The following is a 23365-nucleotide window of genomic DNA, read 5'->3' on the forward strand; positions in this document are numbered from 1 at the left end:
ATTAATTATTATAAAACTCAATATATAGAAAGTACATTTGTCAATATATAAATCAAGTAGATAGACTACATAACCCAGGTCGAGTTCAGGATCAGGGAATTCATTAGTTGGTTTCCTTGCATGAAATGCTCACTGCAAATCCGCGAAGATTTCTTGGGCTCCCAAGACTTCCCATTGTAATCCTGTCTATTTAAAGCTTTAGTCCATGCTAGCCTTGTCTTTATTCTTTAGTGCTGTTGGAAATGGAAATAGTTCGAACGGGGGCTTGTAGTCGCAATTTTTGCAATCGTGAAGCTCACAATGAGATTCTGCCCATTTATTTAGCTTTCTCCCACTGCTCGAACATCCTTTCACCACACAATTTCGGTGTCCAAATCCCATAACTAGAAGAGCGATGATTACACACTAAAACTAGCCAAATACAATGTAAACACGCTTGAAGAATAAGCTAAATACAATGTAAACACGTAGAGAAGAAATCCAATATGGCGGCCCTTGTAGAGTTGGTGCTCACTTTTCTAGGCTTGCCACACCAGCATGCATTGCAGTTCCACCGGAAGCCCGAAACTCCGATACCGTCTATACAGTCCAACTCGCGTGCATAGTCTCGTCTCGCGAGAGGACACTGCGCCCATAAAATAATGGACGTCGGTGGAAACAGTGGTGGGCTTCCTGTAAACAATAAACAGAGAGCTATGTTACCTAATAAAACCAGGGGAGAATTTACCCGCAACCCAAGGAAAGATTCAGAGGTACGTAAACAGAAGTTTGCTATGAATTAAAAGCTAACTAATCATGAACAGACGAGGCCTTTTCTGCTGCAGCTATACACATAACGTTAGCTAAATTAGCTCTGTCAGGCTATCTTAACTATTAATTCTGACATGACTCATCGACGTTAATTAACAGCAGCACTTGAGGCTCTTCAAAGCGTTAAAGTAATGTACCTATATTTGTGCAGTGTTCCCTTCCTAGCTTAATGTATGTAGTGTTGAACAGCAGTGTAGCTTAGCAGGGGCTGGCTAGCTGATGTTAGCTATTACCAGGCCAGACTGAACTGTCTGTCAGCGGCGACCTGTTGAAGCTTCTTCTTTCTAATGCATTGGCCTGGCGTGTTATGTAATTTCATTGTATAGTTACATGTACACCATGGAGCCTCCATATGTAACTATGAAGAAAGTTAGTCAGTGCTCTCTAGCATGACAGTGGGAGGTTTCTGCTGAATCCAAATTCAAGAAAATCACTGACAGAGTTTATGTTTTCATGCGTTGACATCTTGTAATGTTTTGAATTATCAGACACACACACACACACACACAGAAGATTTGAGATCTGCAGCTAAAACCATTGCAAATGGTATACCGAGGAATTTCTGTGTGAAATGTGATTTTACTGATGCATGACCATCAGTTCTTGTAAATGACATAAAACATGAAAAGTAAAAGTGTTCATAATGTTTCGTTGAGTTTTCAGTTTTTTAAAAAATTATTATTATTACTGATACTTTATGTATAAGCAGGGTTTTTTTAATGGTGGAGTTTAACTACTTCTCTGTTTGATAGTGTAACCTAAAATCCAGATTTACATTATAGGCTATATAATGATCATACATTTATATCTATGGTCAGGGCTTGAAATTATATTTTACCAGCCAATTGCTGGTAAAATATGCAAGTCGCTGCTAGATTTGCTTTACACACCAGCCAAAAAACAATGGTAATCTATTTAGTGGCTGATGATCAGAATTTCAACATTCACTAGCCATTTGGCTGTTGACCAAAAAAGTATATTTTGCACCCTGTCTATTATATACTGTCTATGAGATATATATATATATATATATATATATATATATATATATATATATTATATATATATTTTTGAATCATAAGGACGATAAACAGTGTCATTTGTTGTTCACAGGGACCGTCAGAGTCTCCAGACCTTGAGTTTGAATATGCCGATACAGACAAGTGGGCTGCAGAGCTGTCAGGTGTGTGTTGTCATCACGGACTTCCTTTTTGCTCCCCTGAACTTCATTCTTGCAACATATATCGTAGTACGTTCAGATTATTTATATAATCTTTATGTTTCAGAGCTATACAGTTACACTGAAGGACCAGAGTTTGCTCTCAACAGGCAGTGCTTTGAGGTCGAATTCAGAACACATGGTATGTAATTCAACTTACAACAAACCTGAATGAATTCATCGTAAACTATTTATTATCTAAGGTGAAGAAGATGTATATATATGAATTTTATTATCTCCACCTCTTTTGTGTCTTAGTTTCTGATCAGAAGTGGACGGAGCTTGATGAAGCTCAGCAAAGAGCTCACACCATGCGCCTGTTGGACGGTCTGGAGGTGATTGCCCGGGAGAACAGGCTGAAGGTTGCCAGAGCCATTCTTTACATGGCTCAGGGTCAGTCCACATATCACTTAAAACTGACATAGCATTAATTGATTTTGTCGAAAGTGAAGTTTTGCCATCAGGGCATTTGATCAAGGAGGCTATTTTTGTTTTTCTCTGTATATATGTTTTACGTTGGGGCGTTTTGTTTCTCTCTAGGAACCTTTGCAGAGTGCAGCTCTGAGGCTGAGGTGCAGCACTGGATGAGATACAACATCTTTCTGCTGCTGGATGTGGGGACCTTCTCTGCTCTGGTGGAGCTGCTCAACATGGAGATTGAGTACGTTCTTCATCATACAGAAGCCGGCCTAAATTGCTTGTGCTGTTCTTTTTTTCCTACAAGATGTTAGTCTGGAAAACAGCTTGTCGATTTAGAAAAATCAGCTTCAGCGTTGCAAGACCAAACTAAGCAATACAAAATAATTGTGAGTTGGCTTTGCAAGGCTACAAGTTGATACATGTTCTGCTGTAAAAAGATCTGTCTGGAGAACAGTTTAAAACGTTTATATTCTCCCTTTCAGTAACAGCGCTGCCTGTAGTAATGCTGTCAGGAAACCAGCCATCTCCCTTGCTGACAGCACAGATCTCAGAGTGCTGCTCAACATAATGTACCTGATGGTGGAAACGATTCAACAGGATGACCCGGCCGACAAGCCTGAATGGAAAACCATCAGAGAAACCTTCAGAGCAGAACTGGGTAAGTTTCATCAGTGTGAAAAACTGCACACACGTCACCGATATAAACAAAACTTGCGAGGTGAACCATTTCTCCTCCACCTCTCTAATCCAGGATCTCCTCTGTTCAACAACGAGCCGATTTCCGTCATGCTCTTCGGCATGGTTACCAAGTTCTGCAGTGGTCATGCCCCTCACTTCCCAATGAAGAAGGTGTTGTTGCTGTTGTGGAAGAGCATCCTGGTGAGACGCATTAAATGCTCCCACATGATCTCGCAAGAGAAAAGTATCATCTGAAGTTAAGAGACATGTTAAAATCCTCTCCTCTGTTTCAGTTCACACTCGGAGGGTTTGAGCAGCTCCAAAGCATAAAGGTTCATAAGCGTGAGGAGCTGGGTCTCCCTCCTCTCCCGGAGAACAGCATCCGAGTCATTCGCAGCATGAGGGCCGCTTCTCCTCCTGCGTCTGCATCCGACCTCATAGAGCAGCAGCAGAAACGGGCACGCCGCGAACACAAGGTACACATTACTGCTGCTCCCTGTTCTCAAACCAAACACACTGTAGGTTCAAATTAGAGTGAAACATCATTGCCTTTAAAATACTTCAGGTTTTTTTTATATATCACTGTTTCTTCGTTTCTCACACAGGGGTTGATCAAACAGGACAACCTTGACGCATTCAACGAAAAGGATCCTTACAAGGCCGACGACTCTCGTGAGGATGAGGACGACAACGATGACAATGACAACTCTATAGAGACAGAGACTTTCCCGCTAGAGAGGGACGAGGTGATGCCTCCGCCCATTCCTCACCCTCCATCAGAGAGGGTGTCCTTCCCCAAAGGACTGCCGTGGGCTCCTAAAGTCAGGTATTTGTTGATTCGTTCCTCATGTCCACAAATCCAGACAGAAATTTATGAAGATTGAGCTTCGGTTTAGTTTTGACATTATTGTTTTTTGCTCCAACAGGGAAAAGGACATTGAAAATTTCCTGGAATCGAGTAGAAGTAAATTTATTGGTTACACACTTGGGAAGTAAGTTTTCTCCTTGTTTGCTTTGAATGAAAAGTAACGTGAGATAATATTTTCTACTGTGACTTGAGTTTGAGGTGCTGAGGTTATTCTTGTGCTTGTTTTGCAGTGATACAGACACAGTTGTTGGTTTGCCCAGGCCAATTCATGAGAGCATAAGGACGTTAAAGCAGGTATTGCACTGCCGCTCACTATATTTCATTATTCTTTTTGTACCTAGAGGATATTCTAAATGGCAAAAGTGCTGCTAGATTTTCACGTAAAGTTTTAATCTTTTTTCCAGCACAAGTACGTGTCCATTGCTGAGATACAGATTGCAAAGGAGGAGGAGTTTCAGAAAACCCCTCTGTCTGGGGTAAGTGGAAACATAACGTTAATAACTCACTAGAATTATGAAGATCCCATCGACAGAGGTTAAGTTTTTACTCTTTCTTCTTCATGACTGAACTGTGTCGAGGTGTCATGGTGACGCTATTTTGTGTGTTTTGTGTCTCGTCATCAGGGTGAAGAGGAGGTGGACATGTCCTCCATCGAGCTGCTCTATCAAGGAATTCTTCCCAGTTTGCCTCAATACATGGTTAGTGCTGTTTGTTGCCCGCTATACACTAGTCATCCTTCTGTGTAGAAAAGGTCATGGCATATTTCAGTGCGTTTCAGTTGCTTGTATATTTGGCAAATTAAGACACAAAAAAAAGCCAGAAGGGTGAATCGGCCATGGTTCTCTGGAACAAGTCACACACTGATCGAACTCTTTGGGGCATAGGCAGTTAAAGTTTAAATAACAAATAACTCATTTTGATAATTAATTGTGAAGCTTACTCGTATATTGTTGGTGTATATTACCTTTATTCAGTTGTCACTGATATGAATTTGATTCCTCAGCCTCAGCACAAATGACAGAACTCAAATGCAAAATGTTGTAGCTTTAAGGCAATAATACAAATTGGGCATTAGACTAAACACAAGATACAAGATACACAAGATAATTACTTTATCAGTGTAAATAGTCACTGTTTTTTTGTTTTTCTTACAGTATAAACATCAACCATCACTGTTCATGTAATATATCCCATGAGCTTCCATGTCAGACGGTAACTTCCTGGTTTGTCTCTCAGATCGCTCTGCTGAAGATCCTGCTCGCAGCAGCTCCGACTTCCAAAGCCAAGACGGACTCCATCAACATCCTGGCAGACGTGCTGCCGGAGGAGATGCCGTAAGTCAGGGCTATTCAACTTCATTAGCAAGTGGGCCGAATAGGAAAATCACTGGGGTTTGTGGGCCACACAATACTTTGTCAATGAATCACTACAAATAACTCTTACTTACAGTAGTGTTAATAGTTACTCATACATGAAATGAACTAGTCACGTGCATCCCCTTTTTTCACTTTATTTGTATCACCGAAAGCAACCAGTCCATTCAGAACAGTAGGAAAGCTATGGCTACAAGGCTTCACACAAAAGTGCAAAATGTTGCATCTTTAAAACCAAGGAGACAAGAGTTGTTTTCCCAACAGGTCCATGTCCACTAATGTAGAAAGAAAGATGAATATAATAAAACAGTATTCACCACATTAGCAGTAAGTAGCCCTGTTTATAATATCCTCAACACTTCCAAACATACATAAGGTGCTTTGAAAACAAGTCCATATCCATAAAATGAAATACTAAATGCAAATAGAACAGAGTGAAACAGTAGCATCAGACTCACAATAACATACATATCTTACACATGTTTACAATTTAACAGTGAGTAGGCTTATTTGAATCATAAAGCAGATGTGTCTTTGCATTTACACTAAGAATGCATCACATTAAGTCAGGTGATGTAGTCCTATAGAACTACAAACATGTCAGACTTCTGTCATGTTGGGCCTGTTTGAGTCAGTGAGAGAAATTACACTTTGGGGTTTTTTATATTCAGAACTCAGTTTTCACATGAACAGGTCTTTTATTAAATGATATGTATCTTGTTTATGTGCACGTGTCCGTGTTTACTGCGTTACTTTGCGCGCTCACATTCTCTCCTCTGCCTCGCGGGGCTCAGTCAGTCAGACACAGCGGAGGAGAGGAGAGGACTAACACAAAGCAGGGATGCCATCGTGGCTCTCTTGTTCCGGGCAAAAGCGACCAAAAGCCACTTGACTCCGTTAAATGATGCTAACGGTCCCTGTACTTTCCTTCTCCGTTCCTCTGAGCCCACGGGACATCTGGCAGAAAACGAGCCGTGACTTGACTTGTAGTGTCGCTTCACGTTGTATTCTTTCATCACAGAAATACATTCGTTGCACGATAAACACACCAGATTATTACTTGTTGCGGCTGGCAAAGTAAATCAATATGTGTCCGTCCATTCGCTCTGGAAGTGACGATGTTCAGAATCAACTCTAGGTTTCTGTGGCTTGGAGAGACACATCTTGAAGCGTGTTGTTAGCGTGCCGAGCTAAAGTAAGGGAGTGACTTTCTCTGAGGCCCGCCAACCCAGCGTGCAGCTGAGCTTGACTGAGCCGAGGGCAGGTGCGGACAGAGTGCGGGTTCCTCCCGACGCCGCTGCAGCTCGGAGTGGGATGGAAACACCTGCGTTTTCGCCGCATTTGCTGTGAATCAGGCTTTAGTTTTATTTATGCTATATATGCCAGCCTGATTTGCAGGCAACCTCTTGCGGGCCAGAAACAAGTTCAGAAGAGCCGTATCCGGCCTGCGGGCCGCTAATTGAATAGGCCTGCCGTAAGTGATGCAGGGACTCTCAAAGGGTTTCAACAGCTTTGCCAGTTCCTTCTCCAGAGCAACATTATGTCCTGCAAAAAGGAAAACACCCTAACTTTAGTAACACTTTTACAATTAGATTTCTGTATGGGGGAAATAATGACTTGTCTGCTTTACTTTTGAATGCAGGCATACAGGTTAAAGGTTGTGTAGTCGAGGCTCTGGTTAGCAGGCTTGACATTTTTTTTAATTAAATGTGGTAATAGAAATGAAAGGTTGCCCGACCCGAATAAAGTAAGACTTTGATGTGGACGTAGATTTCTCTCTTGGGATCACAGGTAAACTTAATTGACGTGTTATTTCTGCCTCTGCAGGACCACAGTGCTGCAAAGCATGAAGCTTGGTGTTGATGTCAATCGACACAAAGAGATCATTGTGAAGGCCATCTCTGCCATCCTGCTGCTGCTCCTCAAACACTTCAAACTTAACCACATCTACCAGGTACCGATACCACCAGTGTTGGGCGAGTTACTGAAAATGAGTTAGTTACTATTTACTTCTCTCAAAATTAATTGAATTACTTTACCAATTACTGAACGTTAGAGTAATTTAAGTAACTTTTGTGTTACTTTTGAATTCCCTCATTATTGCACACAGCGTTATTATTCCAGCGTTGCTGTGGCACAGTGTGGGCTGCACTGATTGACCTGATTAATAATACACCACTAACTAAGTGACTGACGTTAGATCACAATAACCCGGTAACAATCTGGGGGATCAACAGAGTAACGAGTCCATTTCTATTTTAGTAGTGCTAATTCCATTATTTAATTTAACTTACGTGTCAGATATTTTCCAAATCTGGATCTCATTCCTGTATATTTCCCCTTTGCTATAAGGAACTAAATATCCTTCTTAACTGGAAATGTCTTTTGTATGCTTATCTCTTAGTTTGAGTACATGGCTCAACATCTCGTGTTTGCCAACTGCATCCCGCTCATTCTCAAGTTCTTCAACCAGAACATCATGTCCTACATCACGGCTAAAAACAGGTACTTCATTTGCAGTTAACGTCGATGAAGTGTATTAAAATGCTCTTTTATTTCACTGCTCTTAATTTTCTTTCCCCACAATAGCATTTCAGTACTTGACTTTCCTCCTTGTGTGGTGCACGAGCTCCCGGAGTTAACCGCAGAGAGTTTGGTGAGGTTTCAGTTTGTAGTTGTCTCCATCTGATTTAAACGGAGCGTTTGCTTTGACTGCTGATGTCAGATGTAGACCTGAAGTCATTTTTATCGTGGGTATTTTGTCTTTTACAGGAAGCCGGAGACAACAATCAGTTTTGCTGGAGGAATCTGTTCTCCTGTATCAACCTGCTGAGGATCCTCAACAAACTGACCAAGTGGAAGCACTCCAGAACAATGGTGAGAGCAGTTCTCCTCAAATAGCATTTATTCTGACGGATCAAATCATGAAAAATAAAAGGTTTGAGCTCTCGACATTAATCTCTCTCCTCCCCAGATGCTGGTGGTGTTTAAGTCCGCTCCCATCCTGAAGAGGGCGCTGAAGGTCAAGCAGGCCATGATGCAGCTTTACGTCCTCAAGCTGCTCAAAGTGCAGACCAAATACCTGGGACGTCAGTGGAGGAAGAGCAACATGAAGACCATGTCCGCCATTTATCAGAAGGTCCGACATCGGCTCAACGACGACTGGGCCTACGGGAACGGTGAGTGGAAACACAAACAATCAGCCAGTGTGTATACATTCAATTCAGCAGAATAAAATAAAAGCTAAACTAGTTTAAGCTGTGATTAAATAAATGAATACAATCATTGCATTGTACTGTAGTTTGTATATATTATTGATTTGCAGTACATTTCCAGTTGTAAACGCAGTTAGTCGTCTGACAGAAAACAGAGTCAGCAACTATCCTGATCATCAAATTATTTAGGTTTTTTAACAATATATTTATTGGTTTTCAGTTTTATAAAATTGCGTGAAGTAGATCCGAGGTCCGAGGGGCGCGAAATAATTGAAACTCAGATATACACACAGTGTGAGCCTTCTTACATGCCTGTTTGGGTTTTTTGTTGGGACACCCACTGAGTTATATTATATTTCCTCTCAGAACCGACCAAAGCGCACTAAATATGAACTGCTGTTTTTTCTCCGTGAGCAGATCTGGATGCTCGTCCGTGGGACTTCCAGGCCGAGGAGTGTGCTCTGCGGGCCAACATCGAACGCTTCAACAGTCGCCGCTACGACAAGAGCCACATCAACCCGGACTTCCTGCCTGTGGACAATTGTCTGCAAAGTGTCCTGGGACAGCGGGTGGACCTGCCCGAGGACTTCCAGATGAACTATGACCTCTGGCTGGAGCGGGAAGTCTTCTCCAAACCTATTTCCTGGGAAGAACTGCTACAGTGAGAATCAACGACTTTTATAAATAAAGTTTCAATCAGGAGTTGTGACAAACCACCACCAGTGCTCTCAGCATTATGTTACATGAGACTGAAGGTGACGGGTGGATTTCATCCTCTAAACTCGCCCAGGTGTAGATCTACAATCGTCACGTTTTACAGTTTTTATTGCTGCTCTAAATAAATGCTTTGCGTGATGAACTATTGAGACTTTTCCTCACACTAATGCCACCCACAGTTTATTTTTTATTTTTTAAATGACTCCACATGTGGACTTTAACCCAAGCCCCTAGCTTTACATAGGTATTAGCTCTGTTACCAAAGGTCAGTAAGTTTGACCTTGAAGCACTACATGAGCGTTTGTTCTTGATTTTAAAGAGATTTATTTGGAAAAAGTTTATGTATTAACTGTTAAGACTCTTAACAGATGTGTGTGCGCTTTGTTGAGGCAACACATATAAGATGTTTATAAATATAACATTGGTAAACGGGTTGTAAGGTACCACATCCACAAAACCTTTACAGGTGCTGGATCAAAACATCAAAAAGAATCAGACAAAAGATCCTAACACGATTAAAAGCTTCCAGTTATTTTTAAATTGTGCAACGTTTCGATCTAAGAGAGATCTTCGTCGGACATTGACAATGACACCGTTCTGTTAGCTGGAAGCTTTTTATAGCACGTGCAAGTCTTTTTGTCTGATTCTTGTCTTAATAAATCTAACATTCCCTGGTACATGAGTTTACCTTCTTCAGAGAGACTAAAGGAACGGGGTTGGGGCTTTTTATTCATAGTTTCTGTATGTATAAATAACATTTTTAATAGTTATCACCTGAAGGGGACACACTTCTGTTGACCTGATTTACCCTTTGTTGTTCCGCTGCATTTGCAAATGATTTAAATGTGTTTTTGCATTATTCTGCCTACACACCTTTTACTCTGGGACCTTCACCGAGCATCAGCCTGACATGATGATTCAGCCTTGAGTTTATGTTTAGTAAGTAACTCATTAATATCTTAATTTGCTTTGTTGTGTGGAAAACTGGTTGCACATAATTTAATTTGTGTGAGATAAAATAACTATTTAAGTTTCTGATTTGAGATCAATGATTTCTGAGCTTCACTCATCAGACAGCTGCTCTGAGCCGAACGGGATAACTCAGTTTAATTTCCAGTAACAGATTCCTCTTTTTCTACTTTTTTTGTTGTATTTTAAAGGTTAAGGAAATGAGAATACATGTAAATTGTGAACCTTATTTATCATGGCTTTGTTTTACATGGACTTAAATACTGTAATAAAATGATACTGTCATTCATGTGGCATGGTCTTCTTTTTATTTTTTCTCATTTTGACATTTTTCCCCGTTATTTGATAGCGGCAGTAGAGATACAGAGAGGACATCTGGAGGATTAAACGAGTCTCTTGGCTGTGATCAACATGACGGCAATGACTTAATGTCTTTGCTGAGCACAAAGTTTATCTTACTCTCTCACACACACACACACTCACTCACACACTCACACACTCACACACAGGTGTTGTCGTAAACTTTCTTCCAAGAAATGTACACTGTATAATGTGTACTTTGTGTACTGTGATGCTGTGAATACATTTCCGTTGGTGCTCAAAAAGTATTATGGTTTGACACGGTAGAGAGAAGTGGATGATGATGTCATTAATATATAAACAGGTTTGCTATATTGCCACTGGCATGATTGAGTCCTGGATACACAGATGGTTTAATTGTATTCGGCTTGGGTAAATATGCACAAACAATTAAAAAACAAAACAGCTCAAGGAGAGGTTGACCTCCCATAAGATAAATACCGGCCATTCCGGTGAGCATGTACACGTATATATGTAGATATATATTTAGAGATGTCAGATGGTGTTGACTCCGCCACGTGCTGGGTGTGTTGTCCACACAGTATGGGTTCTTTTTGCGTGTAATACACATCCTTACAGGTTTCTACTTATATTACTCACTTCAGTTTAATATTTTTACCAAGTTAATCAACTTGTTTTGTAATATGTTTAACATGTCAACCAACCTATTAACCTTTTATAGAAATGTACTCTAGGGTGCGGCAGTTACTATAGGTAACTGCAGTTCAACACAACACCTGCTATGATAGCAGAATGGGCATCTTTTTCTTACGCATACCTTGTCTGGTCACATTCTAAACAAAGCTAGCTTAGTGAGTACTCTTTTCAACATAGAAATACATGCAGTTCATTTAATAAAGGTGCAAAAACATATATAGCATTGTGTACAGTACATTAATCAACGTATAAAAGTGCAGTGTAAATCTAAGAGCAAGCAAGTAATACTGAGTTTGGTGATGCATTCATGATTTCCTCAGGGTCTACACCACACTACAACAACACTTCTGTATTTCAAATCAACAGAGTCAACGGAGTCCAATAGAACAAAGTTTACTGAAGAATCAACACAGTACAGCAAACATGAGTCGGTCCATGGAGTGACTGACTATACAATGCCCAAACTTCTACCTTTATGCATTTTCTTTATCTTTTTATTTCATCTTCTTTGTGTGGGAGAGTCTTAGACCTTCCTGCCGACCTTGACTTTTTCACCATTTGTTATTTCATCCTTCAAAAACTCCCAAGTTTTCTCAACATCAACCTGAGAGCTGATGCAATCCACACTGCTTCTCTCTTTTTGCTGACATTTGATCTATACTTTTTTACTAATAGTGTCTAGGATAATGATATCCTCTAGCTCAGGCCTGTTCAACTAGCGGCCCGCGCGCCGAATATGGCCCTTCTGAACTTTCTTCTGGCCCGCAAGAGGTTGCCTGCAAATATAGGCAAGCTAACACGCTTCAAGAGGTCTCTCTCCAAGCCAAAGAAACGTAAAGTTGATTCTGAAAATTGCCAGAGCGAATGGACCGACAAATATTGATTTACTTTGCCAGCCGCAACAAGTAACCACTGGCGTGTTTATCGTGCAACGAATACGAAAGTATTGTGTGGCCCACAAACCCCGAGTGATTTTCCTATTCGGCCCACTTGCTAATGAAGTTGAATGGCCCTGCTCTGTTAACCTTACTTCCCATTACCTTATCTTCTAACTTTACTCCATTAAGTCTCAATGTCTGCCGTGTAGACTAAAACAAACTTTAATGATTATTATTATACAAATACGTGTTTTCTTTCTCATGCAGTTTCTCTTCCTTATGTTTCAGGTGTATGGTTATGGTTTTTGATACACAGAGATAATATGAAAAAGAGTATCAGAGGTATGTCATTTGATGTATGAAAACTGTTGCATAAGTCAAGTAAGAACACTTTTTCACAACTAACTTTTTTACCAAAAACATTGAGTACAATTGATTGAGCTTTCATTTGAAATGTTAATCATTATAATTCAGACTGAATTGAAATCCTAACATTGTTGCCCTTTCTTTTCCCCTTCTACATTCAATTCAAATATTTTAGTCACACCCATCTCTACTCTGACATCAAGATGACAGGAAACCTCACAAAAAGTGAAGTAGGAAGTATCCTGCGAAGAATTCGTGCGGCCATAACTTCTGCATGCATTGCATCCAAGGCTGCTGGGATCGTGACGAGAGGAAGAACCGTCCCTGCGGGTGTCCTACATGTCGGCATAAGTTTCCCTCCAGACTCCAAATGATCAAGAACACAACTCTAGCTGCCATGATGAGGGACACAGAGAGACGGGATGCTGAGAGGAGACATTCAGGAGCGGCCATGCACGCCCTGAAGAGACCCTGGAGCCGTACAGAAACAGGAGCACCATCGGGAAGCACTTTGTGTGCGAGGCACGGCAACCCCCTGGATATTTACTGCTGCACGGAGGGGCACATCATATGTGCCATGTGTGCGTCAGCTGAGCACAAGGGGCACACCTTTGGGTCGGTGGTGGAGGAAAGGAGGAGGAAGCAGGTGTGTAAAACAAAGAGAAACATGTAGAATAGTGCGATGTCTGACTAACAAAAGTCCAAAACTAGTAAGGTGAAAAGCAAAAGCAAAACAGTCGCTTTTCTGTTTACTGATTTAAGAAAGAAAAAGGATTGAACCGAAGGGACACAGAAACCTGTTTAAATATGGGAACATATGAGTGAAGAGAACAGTTTTAAGATAGTTGTGAAGAGGGGCATAGGTTTCGTTTCAGTTTAAGAGGCGTTATGGGGCTCCTCCCCATGATACTCCCCTCTTGTGTCTTTTGTGTGAAGATGTAACTGTCAATGATATATTCATTCATTTGAATTCATTTATAAAGCCCAATCGCTCATATGTGTTTCAGCAAGATTTCTGATAATTTTCAAAAAAAATTGACATTTATTGAGAATCAAGTCATAATTTAGTGATAACAAAGTCACCATATTTCAATGCATTATAATTTCAAATGAACTTGTTTCCCAACTCCTCCTTATCTTATTTTCTTTGATACCTCCTTGTATCTCAACCACTAGTTCCTATGGAATGGGTTTTGTATAAACCAGTAGATGTTATTGTGGCTCTACCACACTCCTCTGAACCCTCCTACCTTCCTGACTGCCAACCTTATTTTCGATCCTTTGACACCTTTATTTCTGGATGTTCTTGAATTGTTACAAAAAGATATGAGGCCTGTGGCCTTTAATAAATACAAGAATATACCACCTGTTCTAAATATTGTGGGGGACGTGTCTCCTGCAACCCACCCAAAACCTACAACTCTGCTTTTGAACAAGCTTCTGGAAAGCAATTTGATCTTCCATCGTGTGACCAGACAGGGATCTGCCATGTGTATGAGGTGTGGAAGGTCTGAGTCCTTGCAGTTCATCTGTTCCTGTGCTGCAAATAAAACTAAAACAACAACTTTATCGCACTGACAAGGCTAACACCAGTTTAATACAACTAAACAAATAACTTTGTATTTCTATCTGACACGCACTGAAGGAGGAGCTGAAGAACGTGCAAACTAAATCCAAGCAGAATCTCAAGAAACAGGAAAATAAATTAAAGAACATGGGGAAGACTTTCAAACAGATTCAGGTGAGGAGAACATGTGACTTCATACTGTATGTGCTCAGTATCCAGGAGTACACAGGAAGGTTGTTAACATATAGATACAGAACTGATCCCACACTTTTGTGTCCAAAACAGGAGGAGGTGAGAGAATCACAGGACTACTGTGAAAGCGTCTTGGTCGGCATCATTGACTCCCTCCAGAGACATTACATGTCAGTGAGGGAGATGATCAGAGGCCACGAGGAGGAGGCAGCAGCTCAGCTTCAGAGCTCCCTGCAGACTCTGCAGGTGAAGCTGGAGGAACTGAAGAAGAGAAATGTTGAGCTGGATCAACTGGCACAGACTGACAGCGATGTCTATTTCTTGCAGGTACTGTGATCACATCACAAGAAACATTACCTGAATCCTCTCTGTTGAATACTCTTCTGCTCTGAGCTGCGGCCGCATCATTCAGAGCACGCATTTCAAACATTAATATCGCAGTCGATAAAGTTCATAACATTTTATTCCATATTCGATTAATTGTGCAGCCCTAATCTGAATAATAATAGATGATGTATTTCTCTGTCTCTTCACAGAGATGGCCTTCTCTGTGGTCCCTCTGTGAAAAAGATCTCCATCCTCTGCAGGAGGTTTCAGAGGATCCCCTTCTCCCCTTCGAGTTAATAAAGAGAGCCGTCAAACAGCTCGGGAAGCAACTCAAGGAATCTTGTGACAAAGAATTTGCTTCAATCTCTCAAGCTCGTATGTATCTTTGTTGACATGTGGAAATATTTTAACATCAATGTTATTTAACGTATATATATATACAGTAAACATGCTGTATAATTTATGGCCTTTTGGCTTTTATTCACTATTTAGTCATTGTAGCTGACGGTGGACAGCAGCAGGAATCAGATAGTGAGACGGAGGGAGACAACATGCAGCAAAGATGTGAAGCCAGTATCCCACAGTCCCATGGTTTGTACTTCCAACTTCTGGGCATATTGTCATTATGATGATTATTATGATGATGATTATTATTATTATTATTATTATTATTATTATTATTATTATTATTATTACTAATAATAATAATAATAATAATAATAATTATTATTATTATTATTATTTAAGGAATAGTTTTCAACCTCCTCTGCCCTTAAAAATTCTTAAATATAAAAATATAAATATAAAACAATTACCCAAAATGAAGCGCACATTTTTTATTACTTTCAATGCTAGAATAGCTCAACGTGTTTCAACATAGTATCTTTCTTTAGTGTGAGCGAGCTCCTCTTGATTGGCTCTTTAGCCAAAGACACCCAAATCACACGGTCAGAACTTGTATAAAACAGCACAATTTATTACACTCTATACCGTAAATTAATATTATTATAGCAGGATAATAAATCACCATTGGTATGCTGTTGTTGGCATTGGGAATGTGTGGGAGAGTATTACAAACCAGTCGGCCCTGGTGAAGGTTTTCTCCCACACAGCTGCAGTATGCACTTATAACCTCTGGAATATGTATGATAATAATAATAATGTGTGTATAGTAAACTGTGCTGCACACCTGGTGTCAATCAACCAATCAGTGATGGACAGTTGTTAGCCTAAATCACTCAGGTTTTTAAAAAGATATTATCTTGAAATGTGTTTAGTTAGTTTTTTTAAGCTACTAAAGTGTATTGTGCGTTTAATTCTGGTGAGTTATACAGGATTTCTCATATTTAAAATCTTGTTTTCCAATCATCCCTATTGTTGTGCTTTCACATTAGTATCCTCATCCTTAAACTTAATTGTTGGTTTTAAAAGGAGCCAGATTACAGATACTATTATTATGCAGATAGGTTTGTTTTTCAAGGTTTTGAGATGTCACAGTTTTTACTTAAAGTAGTTCATTAGTTTCCTGGAACTACTTTCTAGTAACAAAATAGTCCCTATATGAAAAGTATTAACAGCAAGGTGTGTTGATCTTCTAGAGTAAAAAGAGACTCGGCTGTTGAATTTTTAAAAACAGTTAATAAATGTTTTTATCTAAATGAAATCCCCTAGTGCGTTAGTGTGGACAAATATCAAAGATGGATATCTCAAAACCTGGGAAAGTAAAAACTATGTTAGGTGAAGTGACCCTTTTTTATGGTATAGACTTTGACGTGTTAAAGAGGTGTTGTTAACATTAATCAAGGCTCACTGGGACACGTTAATGTTATAAGTGACACCTAGGCCGAGGGTAATCATCATTAGTGACTCTTAATGATGCTTTAAATAATCTCTCAGGTCTCTATGGAGTTAACGACACTCTGACTGAACAGAACGTGGAGCCTAAAACTCGAGCAGACTTCCTGCAGTGTGAGTTTATCTCCTTACGCACTAACTGCCCACTTATCAGCGGTGGAAAGTACCTACTATTTACTCAAGTACAGTTCCTAAGTACAGCTTTCAGGTAGTTGTACTTTACTGGAGTGTTTGTAGTTTATATTCATTTATACTTCTACTTCCCTATAGTTCTGATGGAAATATTGTACTTTTTTCTTCACTACATTTATGAAAGCTGTAGTTACTTTCCAATTTAAGATTCAACCTAAAAAAACACACACGATACTCTCAAAGAATACAACACTTTGTCAAAGATTAAACCAGTGTTTCCTTAATCTTTTGACTTGTAAAAAAAGTGAGTTGCCCTTTAAACTTCTCATTTAAAGAACTGTCCAGTATAAAACGATCCAGTATAAAAAAAAGAAAGGAAATGCACATTTATGCATCAGAATATTATTTATCTCCCATCATCTCACGGCCTCTCAGATTTATCTTGTGACCCTTTGGAGGGGCCTGACCCTTAGATTGGGAACCTCTGGACTAAAGTCTAATCTTACTAACACATTGCTGCATCATTATTAACGATCTAATAATATCACAGGAGATATTTTTCTGCACAATGAGTATTTTAACATTTCATACTTACATTTTGCTAATAATACTTCTGGTTTAGGGTTAGGGTTAAGGAGGTAGAATTGTTTTCTTTCAATGGACTATTTCGACATTGTTGTAGTGATACTTTTGCTAAAGTAAAGGATCTGAATATTTCCTCCAGCACACATAGACTGAGTCAACCACAACCGTGTTCTCAAAGTGCTAATTTTACCTTCACATGTTTCCCTTCATCGCCTCAGACGCTTGTGTCCTCAGCCTGGACCCCACCACAGCCCATGAGGACATGGCTTTTTCTGCCGGAAACAAAGAGGTGAGGCTGAGCCCTCTCAAGTGTAAGAGCCCGGCTATTCGTTACCCGGAAAGGTTCATCCACCGACGGCAGGTGCTGTGCAGGGAGGGGCTGCAGGCCGAGCGCTGCTACTATGAGATAGAGGTGGAAGGAGGTAAGGCTGAGATTGCTCTCGCCTACAAACGGATGAACAGGAAATCTCGCACCAAACTGTCGGCTTTTGGGGGCAATGCATATTCCTGGAGTCTTGATCGCTCCACAAGCTACTCTGTGAGCCACAGAGCTGACAGCATCCAGCTCACAACATACCCGAGTCATCACAGGCTCGGCGTTTATATGAAGTTTAAAGAGGGAACTCTGTCATTCTACGAGGTGTCGGACAGTATGAAGTTTCTTTACAAGCTTGAAGCTGAGTTCACAGAGCCTCTGTATCCGGGCTTCTGGCTGGGGGAGAAATGTTGCATCAGGATCTGTGATTTGAGACAACCTGAGAGAAGTAGAAATGGATCGAGTTAGCCCGCTACAGCGGTCACAGTTCTTTGCAATGGCAACAGTACGCATACAAAAGGGCATCCCTCTGACTATCCTGCTATGTTGATTTAAATGAAAATGTCCGTTTTAATCTCATTCTTTTATTCATAACCATGACTGAATCATGTGTTCTTCTTTTTAATGTTTTCTGAAGCTTGGTTGTCTTCCACATGTGGGGTTGTCTAATATAAAGAAGCTAAACAATAGTCTTCATTATGTTGTATTACATTTCTTCTAGTGAATACTCTGCCTTGTAATATGATATGAAACCATATAATAAGTAGTATAATAATATTAATATCTATCTAATGTTAGAAACATGAAAGCAACATGTGTGAGATTTATAGACCTGCCAAAGAGCCAGAGACGCTCGTAAGCCTGGTGAAATATGAAAGAAACCCCAAAGATGCTAGTGTCGGCAAAAAACCCAAGATCATCCCACATGTGAGACCTTTATAAAAGAGCTGACAAGAAAGTTGAGGGTATTTGAGTTAGAAGAAGTCCTGACTCTTATTCTGGCCCAGACTTGAACTTCTTTCCTCCGACAATTACACAGCAGATCCCTTTGAGCCTTCTGGAGCCACAGTATGTGTTCGGTATAGCAAAAGGGACAAAATGACGCATTTGTGTTCACTGGAAGGAACAGAAATATGGTGGAAAGGGAAACCATTGAACCACATATCCATCCTCATACACAATATCCTTGTGTCTTTATGCCTCCGTGTGGCGACAGCCCGTCATATTTTTGGGTTGTCTGTATCATTGTCGTGAACGCGATATCACAGAAACACCTTCAGGGGAAAAAAACTTTGATTTAAGAATTAAATGATTCAACTCGAACAACCGAGGCATACAACTGTAAGGCGGTAATTCTATATTATTGTGAAATCACTTTGAATTTAAACTTTCTCAGATAGATGAGGGGCCCCCTTGGGTTTCCCTGGGACCTCTGCAGGTGCCAACTCCACATTTAGGGAACCACTGTCTTAAAGTTCAGCTAAAGTAGCTTCATCTTGATACATCAAACTCAACTGAACTTATGAAATAAATGTAATTCAAATAAACCTATATTATTTTCATGTCATGTCTAATCATATCTGCACAGTCTGAGCCTATTATACTGTTCAATGTTGTTACTGTACATATAACCAAATGTATATGCTGTTCATACCATTACTGTTTGCATATCCAATCTGCATGTGCACTCTGTTACAAATGTATAGTAGTTTATAGCGTCACTCAATGCACTCTGTATATAATATATCACATTGTACACTTCTGGTTAGACACTAACTGCATTTCATTGGCTTGTACCTGTACTCTGCCAATGACAATGAAGTTGAATCTAATCTAATTTAAATGTAAAGTTGCTTTTATTCTGAAAATAATCAGTAGCAGGGTGACGTGGGTAACTGATTATATTTATCTTTATTTAATTCTGTATCATTTTCAATAAGAAACAGACGATATACATCCCCAATGGAAGAAAAGGTCCAGAAATCCGACAGCAGCTTGTCCACTCTTTTTTATTAATATTTTTGGTGATGTTCACAATTTTCTTTTTACAATAATTTTCAGTATCATACAATCATAATATGACTGAGGAGAGAGAGAGAAGCTGTAAAGGGACATTTATAAACGTGTCTCCTCTACAGACAGTGCTTACAACGTGTGCTCAATAAGGCCCTGCACCAACAGGTAATAAGAAGGAATCTACACACCTACAGTATATAGTAAAACACACACACACACACACACACGCATTCATTAAATGTACACACACACACACACACACACACACACACACACACTCCAGCACTTGTAAGGAAGTCGTATCTTCCCTTTGGCTGTAAGAGGGCAGGTCCTAATCATTGCTAACTGACACTTATGTGTCAAACTTAATTATTCTGCAGTTAATAACTTCATATTGCTTTTACACTATGAGGACAACAAAACAAATGCTAACTTTTTTTTGCAGTCCTAGTGAAAAAAGTGCATTAATCACATTCATTATTACTTTATGTTGCATTTACTGCTATAACAGTTACTTTTTAAGACATTGATATACTTCACAAAATCTATCTTCAGAATAGTTTGATGACAGAAGATTATTTACAGACTTGAACAACAGAGGTATCTCTACATGATGCACTCAGCAGGAACTGAGTGCCTGGCTCACACGGACTAAAACAAGACAAGAGATAAAACAAGACCTAAAGTTTAGAGCCACACTAGCAGTCCATCAAGACAGCGATGCTCTCTACACACACAAATTAATTGTTGAATAGATGAAAAATGAAGAGACAAATCTACCCCTAAAGGGGCCAAAAATGTACAATTTTGAATTTTGGACCTTAGTGTTTGCATACAAAGTTAGACAGAGACATACTTTGATTATTTTGAGAAACATCCTGTCATGAACTAAAGTGTCGTACAAGAGGAAAGTTTGATCGGCTAGACGGTGTTGTGGTAAAGTCGATTAGTCGACTAATTGGTCAGTCTTGGTGGTCAACTAAGATTTCTTTAGTCAAAAAGGCCCAGTTGTTTTTTTAAAGCTGAATGACTTATGTACAGGAAACACATCTCGAGTAAACACAAGATTTAAAGTGCTTGCACGAGAAACTCAGTTTTACAGGTCTGTCAATAAAAACAACTAATCGATCAGTCGACAAAATCGTATGAGTGTTAGTCGACTATTAATGTCTGACGGCCCCAAAACGCAGGTGGTGCTAGTGTGGCTGAAAACGAGCAGAGCAGTAAAGCTAAAGGTGAGACAGGTGAGTGGACGTCACAGCAGGTGCAGCCAGAAGAACACAACAGAGATCAAGCTGCTGCCCACACAAGACTTCCCATCACCTCCACCTCTCAGCTGCATTTTCACATCCCACAACAAGAATTAGCTACACAAACGACAAAATAGATATGTCTTTAAATATACAATTGAAATAAGTATCACACAAGAAGAAGAAGACAAAATATACAGTATATATATATATATATATATACTGGTCACTTTTAAAAGATAAATCTTTGTTGTTCATCACACCTACACACACTGCAAATATACAGTAATATAAATATAGTCCATTTAAACCTTAACACCATGGCTTTGAATATTGTGATAAAAAAATAAATAAAGGTATTCTCTTCCATGTAACAGCAACTTGAATGTGCTCAGTTTTATTCACTACCAGTGTGTACAGGTTTACGGAAATGTGCCGTCGTATTGTAACTTTATCAGTTCAACCAGGAGTAAAAGATCTTCATCACAAAGGAACATCAATAACACTTCATGAGGTTTATTATTCCACAAATATACTGAAAGATTGTGCATTTTATCATATGTGTGCATGTTATGTCCAAGGCTCACAGAAGTTCATACTAACTTTGTGTTTAATATTCCATGATTTGGATTTTTGTTGTTTAAGTTTAAATTCTATTTCATATTCATTATGTTTTGGTCCATATTGAACATAGTTTGTGCTCCAATAGAAATTAAGAATATAATTCCGCGTGTGCAAAAATACCATACGTTAACAATTAGGGTTAGTAATTCACTTGTGCACAATAATTGTGTGAAATCTCTTTTGTGCTTTTGTAGCATTTGTAGGAAGAAAGTCAAAACTGCATGACGCGAGGAATGGATATTTGTATCAAATTCACATGAACAAACTGTGCTTTCTGTCACTAAAGAATATGTTTCAGTCTCATGAGCTTAAAACAAGCTCTTTGTTGCAATTTTAACAAAATGAAGCATATCCTTTCTGTTATTCTGTTACATAATAGATTATCTACTTTTTACTCTTTGGTGGATAAACTGAAATGAGTGATTTTCACAAGTTATAATGTGCGGACGATGAGACTGTGGCTTTAGAACAGAAATATCATCCTATATCATATTACTATACTGCATACCACTGTTTACAGAATGAACAATACTGGCTACACACAAAACACAGCAGGGAATGGGAATGAAACATAGATGGACGTCTTTAGAGCAGCCTTAAGCATAGTTTACAACACAGAGCCCTGTGACAACAGATCTACACAATGAGAAGGCTTTTCTAGCTTCAATATCAGAACAGAGGTGCTAGTGTTGACATACTGTTAGGGCTGGGCAATATATTATAGCGATATCGGGATATGAGACTCACTATTGTCTTTGATTTGGGAAATCTAAATATGGCAATAGTGTTGTCTTTCCCTGGTGTTGAATTCTGCATTACAGTAAAGTAGGGTGACCAGATCCCAACAAACAAAATGTGGTACAAAGAGTATGCTCGTGTGCTGAATTTAGGCTTACATTTTGATTTAATGTCTATCAAACTAAAAAAACATTTATATTCTGCACCTTAGCTCGTAACATCTGCAGGCCTTGCCCTCTGGTTGAGACTTATGTGTACTGCTGTCGCGTCATATTCCCCCTCAGAAAACAATTCTGAGAATCACCTTCTCCAGGCTTCACCCATTTTTAAGTTGATTCCCAGTCTTTGTTGTAGCTGCATTTCATTTTCTTTGTGGTAGTTTCCATCATATTCTGCCAAAATCTGCAAAGCTTGTAATATATGGTGACTCGCAATTTCCCCCGTTGATTTTAACAAAGATGGTGACAGGTTGACCTGCACTTGACCCACGTGTGCGCAGTTTTATTGACATCAAACTCAGCAGCGTAATGACAGTCTTCCTTGCTTTCTTCACTGCCATTGGGTAAAAAAAACTGATTTTAGATAAACCTCTGTCCTGCAGTGGTTTGACTTTTAAAAACTAGAGCCAACTAGAGCAGGACATCGTCTCAATATGTGCTTTGCAGTCGTGTATAAAGCGCGACACAAGGTAACTCTAAAGTAAAACCAGACTATTCTAGCTGTTATATTATTTGCCTTTACCCGCTTAGTCGTTATATCCATATACTTGTGAAAGCACCAATGGTCAACCCTACAATATCACGCGAAGGTATTTGGTCAATATTTGATTTTCTCCATATCGCCCAGCCCTCAGTATGTACTCACTGAAATCACTGCATAAGATTTATTAGGAAATAACTGAGACTGTATGGCTTTAACACACAGGCTTTAAACCTTAAAATAATTAAACATTCATTTTGGCTCTCTGTGCCAATGTACTGACTGAACCAGTTCAAGCAGCAGGGCCACACCGGCTCCACTACATTCATACTTTCAGGTCCCCTGCACTGTGCGGACAGGGTTGTTCATTAAACTGTGTGTGTGTTGGGGGGGGGGGGGGGGGGGGGGGGGGCTGTGTCTGCCGAGGATCCTTATACTAAGGCAAAGAAAAGCAGATCTTAGAACTACATATACAGAAACCCTGCCATGTTATATACAGAACAGATACAGTGTGTCACTGTTAAGAGTGAATTTT

The 23365-nt window shown here is 39.6% G+C and overlaps 2 protein-coding genes across 2 annotated transcripts; both read left to right on the plus strand.

Annotated features, from left to right (window-relative positions):
* The first annotated feature begins 620 nt into the window (after window positions 1-620).
* strip1 (striatin interacting protein 1) lies at window positions 621-10558 on the plus strand. The gene is made up of 20 exons (XM_029432510.1): window positions 621-752; window positions 1924-1993; window positions 2097-2171; window positions 2288-2422; window positions 2570-2690; window positions 2932-3107; window positions 3201-3328; window positions 3421-3603; window positions 3733-3953; window positions 4054-4119; window positions 4226-4289; window positions 4400-4471; window positions 4619-4693; window positions 5232-5329; window positions 7196-7322; window positions 7773-7873; window positions 7958-8024; window positions 8141-8245; window positions 8343-8547; window positions 9001-10558. The coding sequence occupies exons 1-20, from the start codon at window positions 642-644 to the stop codon at window positions 9246-9248; spliced, it is 2448 nt and encodes an 815-aa protein (XP_029288370.1). The 5' UTR covers window positions 621-641; the 3' UTR covers window positions 9249-10558.
* Window positions 10559-12022: 1464 nt separating this feature from the next.
* LOC115007696 (tripartite motif-containing protein 16-like) lies at window positions 12023-20300 on the plus strand. Its single transcript, XM_029430641.1, has 8 exons — window positions 12023-12096; window positions 12765-13176; window positions 14176-14271; window positions 14383-14616; window positions 14826-14991; window positions 15109-15207; window positions 16513-16584; window positions 17406-20300. The coding sequence occupies exons 1-8, from the start codon at window positions 12023-12025 to the stop codon at window positions 17969-17971; spliced, it is 1719 nt and encodes a 572-aa protein (XP_029286501.1). The 3' UTR covers window positions 17972-20300.
* The last annotated feature ends 3065 nt before the right edge of the window (window positions 20301-23365 follow it).

The sequence above is a fragment of the Cottoperca gobio genome, chromosome 5 (genome assembly GCF_900634415.1).
Source record: "Cottoperca gobio chromosome 5, fCotGob3.1, whole genome shotgun sequence".
NCBI classification, from domain to species: Eukaryota; Metazoa; Chordata; class Actinopteri; order Perciformes; family Bovichtidae; genus Cottoperca; species Cottoperca gobio.